The sequence below is a fragment of the Colius striatus genome, chromosome 11 (assembly GCF_028858725.1).
Source record: "Colius striatus isolate bColStr4 chromosome 11, bColStr4.1.hap1, whole genome shotgun sequence".
NCBI classification, from domain to species: Eukaryota; Metazoa; Chordata; class Aves; order Coliiformes; family Coliidae; genus Colius; species Colius striatus.
Window position 1 is genome coordinate 16,253,948 of NC_084769.1, and position 17,550 is coordinate 16,271,497.

General features: G+C 43.9%; 1 protein-coding gene across 8 annotated transcripts in view; it reads right to left on the minus strand.

Moving 5' to 3' along the window:
- The window catches only part of BIN1 (bridging integrator 1), a 97,725-nt gene that overhangs the window by 44,840 nt on the left and 35,335 nt on the right, over positions 1-17,550 (minus strand). For all 8 annotated transcript variants that reach the window (XM_062004549.1, XM_062004547.1, XM_062004546.1 and 5 more), the window contains exons 2-5: positions 10,270-10,350; positions 3,234-3,288; positions 2,706-2,800; positions 810-905 (exon numbers count right to left, since the gene is read on the minus strand). In XM_062004549.1, coding sequence (XP_061860533.1) covers positions 810-905; positions 2,706-2,800; positions 3,234-3,288; positions 10,270-10,350 — 327 coding nt within the window. The remainder of the gene's footprint in view (positions 1-809; positions 906-2,705; positions 2,801-3,233; positions 3,289-10,269; positions 10,351-17,550) is intronic.

Below are 17,550 nucleotides of genomic sequence, written 5' to 3' on the forward strand. Positions count from 1 at the left end.
GAGGCTGGAAAAATGAAGCAAAACCAAGGAGCCCCAGGAGGCGAGGACACTGCTGTTCAGGGCTCATTTTACAAGCCTGTGACTTTCCCCCTCTTTGATATAGCACAATCTTCCTGAAGCAACAAATATTGACAAACGTTTTAAGAGACATGTGGTGGGGAAAGGGTTGTTTTCACTGGGAAGTAGCCAAGCTCATATTTCACATATGGTGATATCATTACTAGTGTTTCCATGTCGAAGACATTTCCTGCAAAACCTCCACAAAATGAACGGAGAGGAGATAAACTGTAGGGGAAGGGAAGCTCACAGGACATCACCACCAAAAAAAGACACCTATCCAGCATTCCCCATTCCCTACAACAAAGCTAGTTGCATGCTCAGCAGGACTTCAGGGAACACACAGAAACCTGCCTTCCATACCAGCCACTACCTACAAAGTGCATTTGCCACTAAGTGCTTCCTTCAATGCTTTGTACTTACAAGGAAGTTAAAAAACAAAGGACCAAAGACATAGAGCTTGTGAGTTACTGCTGACACTGCCCTCTGGCCCTCAGATACAATAGGAAATTTCATTAATTCTCCTGTCTTGCACTTGTGTTTTCTCTTCAGTGTCTCTCCCCCAGACTCTCATTTCAAGCCCAAAGGAAAACACAACATTTTCACATGACCCAGAGCCACAAGATTTTGGCTTCTCTAAACAGACCTTGCGGCAGCACAACACACACATTCTCCCTGAGAAGATGGGGATGCAAGAAACTGATTCTTACAAGGTTTCATCTGCAGATTAAAAGGTTTAAAGAAAATCTTACTTTAATATCTGGAAATTGGCCAAGGTATGTATCCATGGTCAGAAGTGCCTGATCCACCAGCTTCTGATGAAAGTCTGTCCAAAGGAGATCATTGTTCTGAAAAACAAAAGTAATGAGCTAACTATTAAGAACACAGAGCCCCAAATTTCTGTTTTCCTCCATGAGTGCAACAGTCAACAATTTCAGTCCCCCAGAGCTCTTAGTAGCCATTTCTTTGGAAAACTAAAGAGCAGAGAAGTCATGCCAGAATCATAGCAGAGGAAAGCTTAATGCTGCTAATTCAGGTGACCTCCACATGGACATAGTGCCTTTTGTTCCTTTGAGGGGTTGCCCTCTCCCCTGCAATGCTAGCCTAGGTCTGTACAACAGAAGGGAGGATGAAGGTTAGACTGGCTTTATCTCTTTCTCCCTAGGCACTATTTTCTGCTTTTCATTATAATACGTCTTTCTTGAGGATAATGGAAAACAACAGAAGGCTATTCTAGCAATCTTCAGTACTCACTCAAACCACCTGCCCTCCACAGCCCAATGGAGGTCACATCCAAGGCTTACACCTTAACCTGTGCATGTTTTGTCCTTGATCTTATCTTCACCTGAGTATCTTCTTGTCAACATCTTCGACTAAGTGGAAATTACCCATCTCTCTTTTTCCAATTGAATTTTTGGTTTTGCTAAAATATTCAGGAGAAATGTCTATTTTACATAGGGGCGCAGGGCAGAAATAGCAATTTTCTCCTGCCTGTCTTTTCCTGAAAGACAGAAACATATAAAGACATTCAGGGAGGAGGTAGAATGCTGGAAACATTCCTGCAGACTCCTGGAGTGGCTACCATTAATTCTCAGGACTCATGCTCTCTTTGACCTCTCTGGCTGAAATTTTCTGAAGGGACAGTGTCCCAGGAAGCACCACAGTAGCTTTAGAAGAGAGAACAGGCCAACAGAGAACGTGAAGCCAAACTAGCCAAATGACAACACCATTATTTACTGCAACAGCACTTCCTAATGAAAAATATCCATTTTAATGCAAGAATTGACCTGAAAATGTTCAGGTTTTGTTTGGTTTATCTGCTTTGAAGTCAGCATTTCCCAGGCAAGACATAGATCTTATTTGAGGTGAGATTTTCTGCAGGGGAAAGCAGGGGAAGGGAAGAATCCTTCTCCTGTTCTCTCTATCCCAATTGTTCCAATGTCACAAACAGCTGCAGATAAGCCCAGTCCTGCAGCCTCATGGCAGATGAATCCATTGAGCTGAACTGCCACAGCTGCTGCTCAGCACAACAGCTGAACGGGAAAGCAGAGGGTACTTGCCTGCAGCTGGACCCACCACATGCACATGCCAAAGCGGATCCAAGCTGTCAAATGACAGGCTGTGCCCTAAGCTCCATAGAAAACACCTGAGAAAGTTGGACAGGCATCACCTTACCAAGGGATGGGAAGAAGAGCAGGTTGGGCTGACACATGGCTCAGCCAAATAAGGTGGCAACTAAAATATGGCAGCTGGTGCTACTGCTGTGAGTGGGAGATTGTTGCAGCTACATAATGTCTGCTCTGGCCATAAATTTATCTTCCCCTTTCTCTTTCATGTAGCACAAGCAATACACTCAGTTGCCCTCTTTTGGCATCCTCTGTCCATGTTTAACCACTATGAGGGGAATAAATTGCTTGTGAGTGTAAGCATATGGCTCCACAGCATTCAAACACCCGGAGACAGTACCTTACACAGGCAAAAAATAAAAGCCACGTCCCTTCAGCTTTCCCTTCTTCCCAACTCTGAGTTTGTCTCTTTGCTCCTCTGCAAAGCCACATGAAGAAATGTGGTGCACAGACACAGCTTCCAAAGTTCATTTCTGCTGACAGACAAAACCTGGCGATCCCACATCCTGGACAAAGTCTTACCTCTGCTATTTTGTTTGTGTCATCTCTCCCAGGCCAATCCGGCTCATAAACTTCCTGCAAACACTCTGTCAGCTTCTTGGAGGCCTCGTGCATAGCTAGGAAAGAAGAAGGAACTGCTTCAAAAAGAGGGAAACTGAATGTTCCTCTCAGTTTGGGGACACAGGTGGTGCTAAATGGGTTTTAAGAAATGCTAAGCTCTTCCTTACAGAATGTCTTACCCTTGACAACACAGATGTGGAAGGTAACCCGTGGGAAAAAGGAACCGATGATGCAATCACATCAAACCCTTTGTGTTAGTTAGGCATGAGAGTCTATCTGCTAAAACAGCATCACCTGTTTGGCATCAAAGCTGAACCCTATTCCATCCCAGCTGGTGCTGAAGGATCCTGAAAGATCCTCCACACAGGCAAGGATGACCTTTCCTACAACTCATGCCTGAGGAAACACCAGGAGGAGGACAGTTGCAGAAATCTCACCATGTAGGTAAGTACTAGAGAGGAAACAATTCTCTGCATAAGCAGACCTTACCTTTAACAGAAGCCAAGTAAGTTCGAAGGTCCTTCTGCAGCCTCGTGCCTTCCGACTGTGAGCATAAGGAGAACATCAGTTATCCTCCCATATAAAGGGAGTGCAAGGAGTCAAGCACTTCTAAATAACAAAACATGATCTTGAAGATGGACTACACACCAGACCACAAAACATAAATGTTAATAGGGAGACGATGCAGCCTTCTGACTTGGTAAGCTCACAGACTTAGACCTGCAGGCATATTTGGCCAACATTACCGCTAAATACCAAGTAACTTGATATGAGTAAAACTGTGACTTTCTCTTCTCAGCAGAGCCAGCTTGAGTCTTTAGATTTGATACAAGCAGCTAGAGACGGTCCGAAGAGCAATAATTAATTTAAAAGCCAAGGGCCAGGGGGTCTGTGCAACAAATGTAACTGTAGGGAAACTATAGGATATAGAAGATAGATGCAATTGATTTACTTTGAACTGCTTTGAGGAGCAGTTTAGCTCACCACTTTAACCTGTCACACTGCAAATCAAAACCCCGGTGCACAGTGGGTACAAGAGACCTCTGACCTGCCAAAACAACTCACCCACATTGTCCTGTGCAGCAGGACTTGCAAATGCAGAATTAATTATCCTTTGTTTTAACTTCACTGGAAGGACTCTGCCAGCAGAAGATCTTACTAACTAGGAAACAAAGGATGAAAACCAGAAGCTGGGATGTTTTACCAGTCTGAGCCTTCTGATGACATAGATGAGTGAAATATAAAAACCCAGATTAAAAAGGGTTCGGGAGGCTTTTACAGCAAAAGTTGGCTCAGACAGGCGGATATATGTGGTCTCTCCATACAAACTGCTCTCCTCCACTAGGACAACCATCTACAGGCCCACCTCCCCTTTACCTTGCCATGAGTCACTGACAGTGGTGCAAAGCAGACACAGAAATACACTTAAATCTAAACAGTGAAATAAAATAAACAGAAATGAAAGGGAGAGAAAAAGCAAGGCTTGAGAACTTGACCAACACCACCACAGATCATGTCAAAGCAAGGGAACATTGAGCACACCTGTGCAGACAGCCTCTGCAAGAAGTATAGAAAAAAAGTTTGAGACACAAAGATCTCTGTTATCAAAGAGTTTCTCTTATCCTGTGGGATCTCACTGCATCCTCACTATGCCCCAAATTAGCTATAAAAATAAGAATGCATGAAAGCAACAACTACACCTCACATCTTCCTCAGAGCCTGCCACCATTCCTCCTCATCTTCCCTAATGTGTGTCCCATTAAGGGGCCTCTAGCATAATGAATTTTGACATCTGAAGACAACTACAGAGACAGGGAGCTCACAGGACATCTCTGACAGCTGCCTCAGAACTAACCACTTCAAAAGCAGATGTTTCCTATCAGTCCTCCCCACTGCTCAGGCACATCTTGCTACAACTGAGCTCATGCTGTGATCCATTGTGTTTGCAGTGCAGCTGTGCTCTCTAAGCAGAGGCTAAATCTGCCCAGCTGTTGCAGTGGCAGTGCTAGCATAGCTTTGTGGAGAAATCCATCTGCTTCCAACAATATGGCCCAGTTTGTTTTCCTTGCCTCGAAAGTTCTGGAGGAGTTCACATTTGTTACTTTCCTACTCCCATCAACAAAGGAAACAAGGGATGGGAAAGAGCTGGTCACTTTTTTATAAAAGAAAGTTGGACTCTAGTCTGAAGAAACATTGGCAACTGACCCAAAGACAGTACAAGAAGAAAGGAGGAATGACCACATCTGCTACAGAAGTCCTACAAGTTCTTAGAAGACAGAGCAAACAATGTAGAGCTTTTTTGCTGGCTTAAGGAAACGCGAGTAGCTGAGACTGTCCTAAGAAGGCAATCAGAAGCAAACAGGGAAGAGGTGCCAGAGTAATCAAAGCACACACAGAGGACCATCAGAGAGGCCAGGCTGGCAAACAACAGTTCCATCATGCTGTAAAACGCATTGTGCCTAATGCAGGAAGCAAGAAAGTCTTAAGAGAAAAGCAGGGCTGTCTGCCTAGAAAGCACAGACCAAAACTGACAAGATAACGTATCAAAACATAAGAAGAAATGGCACAGAAGAAGCTATCATGCAACATCTCTCAAATGAATACATTATCATCTTTCAGCTGTATCTTTTTTTAAGAATGATTAAACTTTATCAGAAACTATCAGCATGGAATCTCCTCTGCAGACCTTGCCCACCACACACTTGGGCAATGCAAATTCTAGAACTGTAACTCAAAATTATAGCATCTAAAAATCAGAAACCACCTCTAAAATTGTGTCATAAAAATTGCCTGGGTCCTGCTACAACAGCACATGAGACAAACTCATGAACTCTTCAAGTCTTGATACCCAGTCCCAAAGTCATGGGGACTAAGTATCCTCTAAGAAGTACACTGGCATCACAATTAAACGTGAATTTGAGAATTTTTTTAGATAGATCACCTAAAAAACCTGCAAGTCAGGGACAGAACACTGGAGTGTGCAATTGCAGCAATGCACAAGTAGCCGTCTGTGTCCTCCAGGCATCCTCAACACCACTTGTCTCATCAGGATGTGCAGTCAGCCAATATGCAAGTGCTGCATCCTGCAACTGGAGTGGTCTTTAATCTTTAACACAAGGTGACTGAAGAAGTCAGAGTTACAGCTGATCTCTGTGACTACAGGGTAACATAAGTTTTTTTAAAGCATCAGGCCTGCCAGGGCGAGTGAACAGACTTCACAGCCTGCAAGAACTGTAGATAGAAAGATTTTCAAAGAGAGGCCCATGTTGAGAGTTTTGCCATGAATCCTCCTGTGTCTCCAGCTTCCTTGGGCACCTGGGATTCCCATCCAAGTCCCTCTATGGCATTTCCCTTTCTCTGGAGACATTCAAAAACTGCCTGGACGCATTCTTGTGTGACTTACTCTAAGTTGTCCTGCTTTGGCAGGAGGGTGGGACTGAATGATCTTCCCAGCTCCCTTCCAACTCTTAATATTCCGTGATTCTGTGATTTTCCTTTGCTTTATTTCTTGTCCATTGGTAAAGCAGCTCCCTCACCTGCTACAAGGAGTTCTTTTTATTATTTTAAGCATTGATGCTTTCCCAAGAAACACTGGCAACTTCTCTCTCTTTCTCCAAGCAGGCTATAGCAAGCTGTCAAGTACTCCTATGATTCTGCATAAAACACCTCTTGCAATGCATTTAGACACTATTAAATATACACAACAGAAGCTTTCAATACTCTTGAGTGAATATGCAACTAAAAAGTTTTTAAAAGTAGGGAACAGAGTTAAAGCTAGCATCTGGAAAATTAATCCCCTTCCCTATTTTTGAAGGCATGCAAAAGAACATTATAGATGTAGAGTTGAATTTCATAATGTTAAAAAATATAGTGACACAGTAATGTTTAAATTTCAGGGATATAAAGAAAGAAGAAATAGTGTGCATGTATCAGAATATATATAATCAGAGGAACAAAACTCCACAAAGGGAAACTATGACAAAAATGGAAGATTGATGCTGATTCTGAACCCCATATTCATTTGTCATCCCTGCATTAACAGATTGACTTAAAAAATTCACACAGGGACAATGACACTGTGTCTTGATGTATAAGTGACTACAATAAGTGGTTCTACTCAGACACACAAGTGCCATCTTGTTTGAGCAGATATTACCTTACTTGCAATCACAGTATAACTCACCTCTGTGAGCCTATATCTAACACAACCAGGCAGAACAGGAATGGATATTTAAAAATAGAAGTGCTATGCTTGGGAGTCTGAAAGGTCTTTGGACAATCTAATGAACCATCTATTACTTACAGCTCTGTGAAAGGAAACAGAAGAGTGGTTTGATAGTATCTTTTTGTGTTTTCTTGGCTTTTTAGGGGGTTGTTATTTACAATACCTTCCACCAAGTCCTAGCTAAGGATATGATTTTCCACAGAGCTCTTTCTTGGTGGAAGACAGGTTTCCTAAACCCCTTTTTTCCCCAATATTCAAAAATAATTATTTAATTCTAATATTAGTCTGCAGCCCCATTTTTTACATAACCTTCCTGGTTTTGCAGTTTCAATTGGAAGGTTTTTTATTATCAAGAGGGATGTTCTACACCTGAGAGGAGCAGGTAACATCCTGTTTCAGTCAAATTAATGTAGGACTGGAAGAATAGACTGTGGAATTATAAAGAAAAGGCTGGAGAAGCATTTAAATAACAGTTCCAAATAATCCCTCACTCTGCAAAACTTCAGAGCTGTTCAGATATAAAGCATGAACAACCAGTGAGAAAATCCCATCCTGGGGTACCAGGCAAGCTGTTAAACTTGGTTTGCTACACAGGGCTGAAATGGAAACTGCTGAGTGTGAGGTGTTCTTGCCTGGAAAGAGTCTCTCTCTGAGCTGCTGACTGTCACAGCCAAACGTATGCCACAGGAGCAAAGATTAAGTTCACGCTGGCTGTCCTGCAGACTAAGGCTGTGCTGAACATTGTGAGGTACGGGCAGAGATGGAGGCAGCCTGTGCCAGCAGCAGTTTCTCTTTCATGTTTGGTGTGAAACACTGTAAACCAACCCAGAACTTCCACACAAGTGCCAGCTCACAAAGGCTATCAAAATGCAGCCACCCTGCCAAGCAGAAACACAACATAGTGTCAGGCATAAGGGCTGCCACTCTGTCTCTCCAGTGAGTGTTTCAAATGCAGTGGAAGAGCCACTAAAGCCTAGCATGCCTTGGGCAGGGGCTGTGGTGCACCTTTGCAGCAGGGTTCTTGCTCCCAGGTCCACAAGGACAATTCTAGGACAGGTTCTTGTGCTGGTATCTGAACAGAAGTGACATTGGGAAAGAGAGGAGCCTTTGAATTAACTTTTTGGGAGGTTAATTGCCAAGGATCATCTGCCATGAGAGAGTAATATGGGAGCCAGTTATGCTGCTTGTCAAGCCTCGAAGAGACATAGGCATGCCCTGTAGCTCTGCAGAAGCATGGTTACATCCAGTTCATTTGTCATACAGCAAATGCATCTGTTTGAGCTAAAAAGTTCCTCCACTGAGAGACCTCAGAGTGGTGCTCTCATATGAACATGAATGGATAGAGCTGGGAAGTTCAGTGCTTTCCCTTATGTCCACTCCACTACCATTTGAGAGAACCACAAAGTGCCTTGGCCATAAGTTAGTAAGCCATCTTTAGACCTGCTCTCCACGCATTAACAGCTCATGCATGAGAATGCGTGTCAAAGTGGGTCAGTGCAGTCATTAGTCAGTGAAGGCTCTAGTCAAGAAGCAAACAAGGCCACTGTCTGGTCACATCTCAGGCTCTGTCACAAGCCTACAGTAAAAGATCAGCTTTCCTCCAGACTTATGTTTCCCACTGGAGTAGACTTTGTACGGAAAGGCCATAGAAATCTCATTCATAGCTCTATTATACACACATATCATATGTACAAAATTAAGAACCCAGGTGCATATATATGCACATACAGCTGAAGTTTTTTCCCTAGTCTGCTTGGCACCATAACAACTACTCAGCTCCAGATATTCTAACAATCCAGCTAACTCACATTTATGGCTTGCCCTGTAAAACAGGCATTGTTTGCATTCATTTTAGTGATAGGGAAACTGAAGGCAAAAGTAAAACCAACAGAGCCCAAGGAGAAAATGCAGAGCAGTTCCTTTAATAAATTGTTTGAAAATTTAGTTCATGGCTTGCCCCATAAGATGGGGAAAGAAATTCAGCTGCAAAGGGTAAAGTTCTTTAACAGGCTTCTCAGTGCACCACTGAAACTCATAGCTTTGGGAAATGAAAAGCTATCCCAGACAGACAGATTAAGAAGCCTGGATTTCAGTTTTTCAGTATTCCTCCTTTAAAAAAGTTAGTTCCTGAGTGGCGATTTAAAAAATATATATAGAAAAGTCACATCTGGTAATGTCATGTCACCAGTAAAGAAGCCATAATGTATTCCTCTGTCACAAGAGACTGTCATTGGTGGACGTGCTACAGAGATGTTGCATGAACTTCCGGAGCAACAGTTACTGTTGTTGCCAAAATAATGAGTGTTAGTCTTCAGGAATCTGCAGTCTGATCTAGTGAGACATAAGTTGAAGTCAGACTGAAAAATGTTCATTATATTCAAGCCGTGGCAAATCCCTTCTCAACTAGTTTTGTTTCACACAGCCACATCTGCTGAGTCTTAACAGACACAACACAGCTGCCACTAACAGCTCTAGAAAAAGGTCTTTAACATGTCGGGGCTCAAAGGGGCTTAAGGATTTCCTCAGCACCACCTGAGCTTTGGTGCAGCACACTTCCTGCCATGAAACACAAGCGACACTTGCCCTAACACCAAGCACTGGGCTGCAAATCCTCTGGAGTAACTGATGCTTTTCCCTCCTCTGGGTAGCTGAAAAGTTCCAGATTTAAAAATTAGAAATATCAAGACATAAACTACTGCTGTTTAAGTAGGAGGGTGGGGGGAAATTGCTACACTGTTAAAATATTTTTGCATGCTAAAATATAGATCTGACTCAGGCCTGACAGTGATTGTGCAAGGATGGGGAGAAGTCAGATTTAGATCTTGGCCACGGAACAACGTTCCCTTTTCACCATTTGCCGCCTTTGTTTCTCTCGCCCTCCCCTGTGCTGAGGAAACTGAAACTGCCTTGTTCTGTCTTATTTTTGATTTCTAATCTGCTTCCCATCCTATCCATCTTTCAGAGACACAATGTTGCTCTTAAGATCTCTGCTTCCAGCCCAGCAGGAAAAATTATATTACAAAGCAGCTGCTGACTGCAGGAAGTGTTCTGGTTGAGCTATTTCTTTCCCTGAGCTTGGGTCTAGAACAAGTATTATTTTTCAGCATACACTCTCACTGACTCATGACAGAGACAGTGGAAGACACTGTAATTTCTCATAAGTGAACAGCTACAAGTTGTGGGTCACTTCAATAGGTCTGTGGCATCATCTAATTTAGTGGGCTTTAATTGCACATTGCAGCAGATGACTGGAAGCTAATTGAAATCCAGGGTGTAATTACATATTGCCAATTATCTTACCAGCTGTTTGTTGAAGTTCTGCACACACTGTTCAAACTGCTCATCTTTTGTTTCATCTGCTTTCCCAAGCTTCTGAAGGACCTGCAAAACAAAAAGATGAGAAACACTTACAGTAAACAAAGAAATAGTAACAAGTTTTTGCTCGTGACTCTGAAAGGAGGAAAGTTTAAGAGTCTCACCTATTCTTGCACTCAATTTATGGAATATTTCTCTACATAGTCATAGCTTTCAAAACAACTTACAGACATATCAGGATGAACTCAGACCTCTTATACTTTGCTGTACTGAAGAACATGACTAAGGTTTGTCCTTCCCCGGTCTAATGCTTTTTGCAGACAAGGTAATAGCAACTCAGTTGTTTTTCTCTTGAACCAGCAAGAAACAAACCACATCCTTAATATGATTTGTGTTTGTGTGGTTACATTTATCCTGACTTAACACTAGTCTCTGGTCCAGACAGGGTAGAGTTTTTTGCTCCCAGAACGGCTGGACTGCCCTCAAACAGAGAAAGCCATGCAGAGACGTCCTCAGAGACAGAAGGTGACTGGAGCAGTACAAGTCCCACTTTCTTTACACCTTTTCTCACTATGCACATGCTTGGCAGGAGCTAGCTGTTGAGAGCAACTAGGGACCTCACAGCGTGAATCTGTGTGACACTCAGTCCAAGGGTCACATCTGAGAGTGTCAGCAGCCAGACCTGTTCTGGTCACCCAGTCCCTGTGCAACACAGCTCCCCACAGGATAAACAAAAAGTCCTTATCAGACTCTACTTCTCTTATCACCTTTCTCCCCTAATGACCTCTCCATGTCACTAAGTGGACTGATCCCAGGCTCCCAGGCGTTGAATAAAGCCTTTCATTTTCTGAGCATCCATCACAAGAAGGCTGGGCAAACTGCTGCTGTAGAGGAGGGCTGCAGTCATTTGTCATGCCCCCAGCAATACCAGCAGCAGGGGAACAAGGATGCAAACTACAACACCTCAATTACAACATCTTTGTTAATCAGAAATAAAACATGACCATGCCAAAAAACCCACCTTGTCTCACAGGGACAGTAAATAAAACCAGTCCACTCAGTCACCAGTCACAGGAGGTTCTGGAGAGCCTGAGATGGGCTACGAAGGGTGCCGAGGGAACGTCTAGAAAAGCAATGTAGCCCTGGCTGGTAAAAACGTGCCTACTCAAAAGGCAGAAAACACTGAAAAGCAGAAATCTCTCTTACTCTTGCTCAGCACAGGCGTCCTTTAGCCACAGGTCTTTATCATCTTGGAGAGAAGGTCCCCTGCAGGGTAACCCTCAGACTTTCGTGTCTAGGCCCCAAAATGGCATTGAGGTCTAAACAGTAAGATGTAGAATACAATCTTTTCCAACTGCCAATGCACCTACTTCCCCCCTCTCAGCTTTTTATGCTGCCAAGGTGAAGGACATTTGTGTCTATTTGGCTAACCTCAGTCCACAATAACCAGCTCTAGCGCTAGACATGATACATCAGTGCATTCATTCGGCACCTGACTCACAAGTCCCCTTATTTAGGCTGGGATTGAGTGTCTAGGAGGGAATCACAGTTTTTCATTCTCCCTCTGATACCAGACTCCAGAGATTCCTATAGAATCCTCTTCATTTAATACCTTATTTCATACAAGCTTGGACTGATGTGATGAGAGAATTGTGAGCAAAGGGTTAAAAGTACTGAAAAACGCCAGCACTTACTTATCTTTTGTGCAGACACCTTTGATGGGGTAGGCTGCAAAATCAGCAAGCACAAGAAGCAGTCAAGGGAGGGAGCACAGTTATGTTTTGGCTCTAAATCCTAGAGACTGAGCAGACATTCTGAGGTAACATTTCTGTTCAACAGCCTCTCCTCAGCTACAGAAATCGCTGAGGTATTCAAGCCTCAGCAAAAGGAGGGGAAAGGACACTTACAGATGAAGACTTCCCTGTGACCAAGGGCTGAACCAAAAACCTCCAGAGGTTTTTGCACAACTTTCTGCAGCTCAAGCCACAGCAACAAACACTGTAGCTACAAGCACCTAACATGCTTGTTAAAATTATCTATGAATCAGGACACAGACCACGCAAATATTCCCTTCTTCCTCTCAGACCCTTGGCACAGCAGAGCTTGCTGGAGCGCAGAAACAACATTGGTTGGACAGGCAGAGTCATGTACAGCAGCCAGTTGTGCCTCCTTTGCTCTTCTGCTCCAGTGAAGGCAAATGCATGCTACAGCAACACTGCTGCTGAGACTACACATTCCAGTGCCATGCCAGCAGGAGGGAAGGATTGAGTATGGCCTCATCCTTCTCATCAGGTGGTATGGTGAGCCTTTCCTGGTTCATCCTTCAGAAAGGATGCTGCTCTGGGCCCTGGGTTCAGCTGTATCCGCCTGGGCTACCAGACCTAAGGAGCATGGATGTCCAAAGAGCCATCACACCAGTAGCACCCATTATCAATAACAAGTAAGTAAGCAAATTGCAAATTCCAAAGCAGAGTGATGTTGCCAATGTGCAGATCCACAGGATATTTGCAGATTATTGGGGATACAAAGGAGCCTTTTATGGGGCGATGCATCTGGCTAGTCAGGAAACATGCTTTCGGGCCCAGAGGGGAGGGAAGGAGACAGTTTAACTGTGAGGAATCTGGAGTATGCCACTAGGGTCAAAGGTTTAGAACAGTCTCTGTGCTCTTGGTGTAAAACACTGAACAGCACCCACAGACTGTTCATTGTGGTGACCATGAGCCTGTTTCCCACGTGTTAATCTGCAGTTCCACTCCTCCTTGGGGGACAAGCACACTGAGTCTGGGGTCATTAGGCCAGCTGGGAAGACTTTGTTCCACTGTGCTGAGGTGCTCCACACAAGTCCTACAAAATGCTGGTCATTGGAAAGGGCTTTCATTCACAGCCTGTCTCCAAGGAAGACATTCCTGCCACAACTGCACCCCTCAGCTGAGGAGCAACCCTGAATGAGAGCAGAGGAAGTAACAAGAAACCCTGCCTTTCCACAGTGCTGACATTGGGCAGGTGAAACAGAGGGCTCTCAGATGCCAGCAAAGGAGCAAGACAGGGAAAACAAAACCAGTTATAAGAGAAGCCGCGAGAACTGAATCCCTAGCTAAACCAAAAGAATTGTTCTTGCTTCCTACACTCTCCTCCCCACCCCGGTAGACGAAGGCTTGTGCCTCATGCCTGCTGGCCCTACAGGTGAGTCCCAGCCATATAACCCACTCTGATCCCTTTATTACTTTATGACACAGCAGAGACAACAATCCTGGGCTGCAGCAGGGCAGAGGTTATCTTCTCATACCACTGTCTCTCAAAAACAGATCTGCCCCATACAAACAGCCCAGAGATGAAGCCCTATAGTTATTTGAGCAGCATGAAATGATGGCTCCACAAAGCTGGCCCTCAAACCTGCTTCCAGCTCTCTGGACAAAGAGCCATTCAGGCAAGCTGTGCTAACTAACATTCCTCTGGACCCCCTAAACCAGCTAGGGATGGAGTAGATGGGTGTGCTGCTGATTGCAAGCATGTCTGTGCTCACTGCTAATAACCCATGAGCTCACAGGACAACTCCTCTCCCCAGGCTGGTAGGTGCCGTCATAGGTCAGGCTATTCCGAGTGAGCCATGCCGCTCCCTCCCTTCCCCTGCGACAGCCTTTAATCCTCCAGCTCACTGCAAAGCCAGATAAAGTTCAGATGGAAACTTCAGGCTCTTTGATAGCTATTAATAGAACAGATTTACCAGTCAGGACCCCACCTCAGCTCACAAATCTCGGTGGATCAGAGATGGTGTCATCTGTCAGCTGCTGTCTGGAGGCAAACCACACCAGGCAGCGGGCATGGATCTGGCACTTAAAAGACTAAGAAGCAACCATGGCTAGGCTCCTTGGTCTGCCCTTGACCTGAGAAGTCCTGGCAGCATGTAAGGATAGCGACTGTTTCAAGACACTGCAAGCTGGTCTGGTTCAAGCACCAGACATTTAAACACCATTTTCCAGTGTTGCTTAGAAACCAGGTCCCTTCCAACAACTAGGTAGATCTGCAAGTGCTCTGCATTCTGATAAATGAGGACCACAGGGACCCAACCAACTACTGCAGCATCTCCAAACACAGCCAGATTCCACCGTGGAGCCTCAGGTTTCCTTGCATTTGAGTAAAAGCAACAAGGAACAAGGAAATGCAGAGTTAGACTGAAACTTTAAAAGCACTTCTAAGATCCTAGGAGGCAAGATGCTATTAACAAGCAAGTCAATGATCACATTCCTCTTGTATCATGGATGTATTTGCAACCTGCTGTTGCAGGCAGAACTATCTGCAGTAAGCTTTGAATGTATAGACTTTGATAAAACACAGAAGAGGTGATAGGAATTTGGAAATCCTCTGTGCCAGAGACCTGGCATTCTGCTAGCAACGGTCAGAGAAGTAAAGGCACAAAAGAGCCTTTAAAAACAGCAACATTTTTTTCCAGCAAAATTGGAAGACTGCTTAGGGAAATCCAAGCTGCAGGTTCTTCTTGACTGCAAGATTCACAGGATGACTCAGCATTATCTAAATACCACAGCTTTGTTGGACAAAAAACACAGCATCTTATCTACCTGCAGCTTACTCTCTTTTTTCCATGTGAACACAGGACGAATGTTACTGAAGGGCAACCCCCCACACTGCTTAGCACAGGGTCTCTGGTGCTCTGCTTTGATCACTGGGCATGAAGGAAATGGAAATGGAGATTGGCCCTGTGACCACTAAACTCTCTGACCTCAAACAGCAATCATCATTAAGGACATGTACTTGCAGGAAATGCTGCAGCAGCTAGCATCAAGACCAACTAAGATGCAGTTCTGCTTTGCTCTAAAAACCAACCATAACATTCACATTCATGCTTCCTAATAGAGAAATACACACCAGCTGCTTAATGCATCCACAGTTTTCACTCAGCACCTTCCCTTGCTCTCCTCTGAAATACCAGTGCCACAACAGAAGACCTAAAACCCAAAACATTTTCAGTAAACCCTATGTAGACTCATTATTTGAATCAGTAACCAAATAACACTCTACTTTTCATGGCACATAGGTCACCCAGATCGAAGACCAGTTTAAGAGAAGGTAAGCAATGAGCAGGAAAATGAACAATAAATGCAGCTTGTGGATCCCAAATGGAGCTAAATCCGCATGTGAAGCATCTGAATTTAAGATGATCCAGCTCCATTGAAGGAGGTATCATTAAGCCCACAGCCAGAGAACTTGAGCCTTGTGCACATCTTACTCCCCATTGTAAGAGAAGAGGGGCTGCAGTTACATCTTACTGATATGGACCCAATGTTCCTGAATCACTTCATTTCCTGACCTCTCCACCCCTCACCAAGGACACCCCTGACTTTTTGCTGTATCTGCCAACTCCAGTGCATAATCTCCAACTACCAACTGGGCACAGAGCCAGTAAACACTGTGACTAATTTTGAATTGCAACAAATTGGCATGTGCCAAATGGTCAACTAGCAACAGAACAAATAAATCTTTGATCTCAGGCTGTTGCCTATTCTTCCATGGAAGACATTACACTTGGAAAAGGAGGAGATTAAATAGTATCCAAGTCAGATGGACATGACTTAATAAGGTACAAACAAAGGAAGTTTCATAAAGTTTTTTAAGCCTTGTTTCTTCTCTGCCCAAATGAAACGTGGCTTGCTTGGCAAAGCAGATTCATGCTCATGGAATAATTACTTTCTTGCACTCAGTGAGAAAAGCAAGAGCAGCAGTGGAAGTTCTGCTACCCCCAAGATCCTCCCCGGGAACAGGGCATGTCCTCCTCCCCTACATGCCTGCTCTAGGCTAGTTTGGGGGAGAGCCTGGATTTCCTCATGCAAGCCTGACACAATTCAGTCTTTCTTTTAAACAATTGGACAAAGGAGAATGGGGGTAGAGAGGAGGAAACTCCCACCATATTAATGCTTCATTTTAAACTGAGAAAATTATTCCCCTGACCGAGCAATTGGCAAGACCCTCAGACCACTGGAAGATGGGAAAGGGCAACATTACACTTGGCAGAGACAGAGAAGTTCTTATTTGCTTCTTACTTGCTAACAAGGTTCAACAGATTCTGCAAAGACAGGACATAGCCTCCATCACTGGGCTAAGAGTTAGGAAATCAGAGTTAAATGTGGCATTTTGTTAGAGACTTTCTGAATGACTAGGAAAAACCATGCCCCATGTCACATCCATCCAGCTGTAAGGAGGAGTGTTTGTTCAACATGTCACAGAGTCACCAAATTTATCCCTGGTATAGAGAGAAAGAGAGGTTCAGAGAGACGAGATGATGAGTTTTGAGTGCTCAGCTCAAGATACATTGAGTTTGATTTTCATATGTGTCCCTCTAATTAAAGTATGTGAGAGTTTGTATGTTTAGCCATATTCCAAAACCCAACCTGACTAGGGGAAAAAAAAAAAACCCAGAGCAACAAAAACTTTAATTTTCTGCTCACATTGCCAGTTCATTGCCAGTTCAAAGTCTCAGAACCTTCCCCAAAAAAATGCTAAGAGTGAAGAATTTAAATCATTAGAATAGATTGCACAGAGATCCTCTGCTAGTGAAAGACTTTTTTTAAACAAACAAAAACAAACCCCCAACCAAAACACAACCAACTTAGAGAAGCATTTCAAGTGTGATTTAAGCCAGACTGATCCCACTCCATGTAGGGCCCTATAAAGTCCCCTTCCAAAGCTAGTGTCTTCCCAAATCCTGTAGATGACAGCAATTGAAGATCAACCACTTTGTCTCCAAACAAATATCCTCCACATCACAGCCAGAGTGTTAACATACACCCAAGCATCACTAGATAACAATGACACATAAAGCCTATCAAAGAAACACGTCACTGCCACCTTCCCTAAATGGCACTCTATTGCAAAATTTCTGCAGAAGCAAGAGTGATGATGCATTGCCTTGAAGGCTCAACTCCAATATCTGCCTCTGACAGTCTCACCATGACCTGCACATTAAGGACACACTTCTCAGATGTAACATGACTCAGTATGGTCATACTCAGCCTCCTTCACTCTGTAGTCAATCAGGGAAAATATAGGAACTCCACTTGCTCATTCTGAATTATGTCCTGGAGAAACTTACTTCCCCATCATGGGCTCAGAGAGAGCTCATGGCAATGTTTCACCAGGCTGAAGTCGGCATCTTAAGACTACAGCCGTGTTTCTGATCATGCCAGGTGTAAGGCAGATGTAGAAATAAACATAGCAGGTGCAAGACTTTTTTCAGTTCTGCTGGCTTGCTGG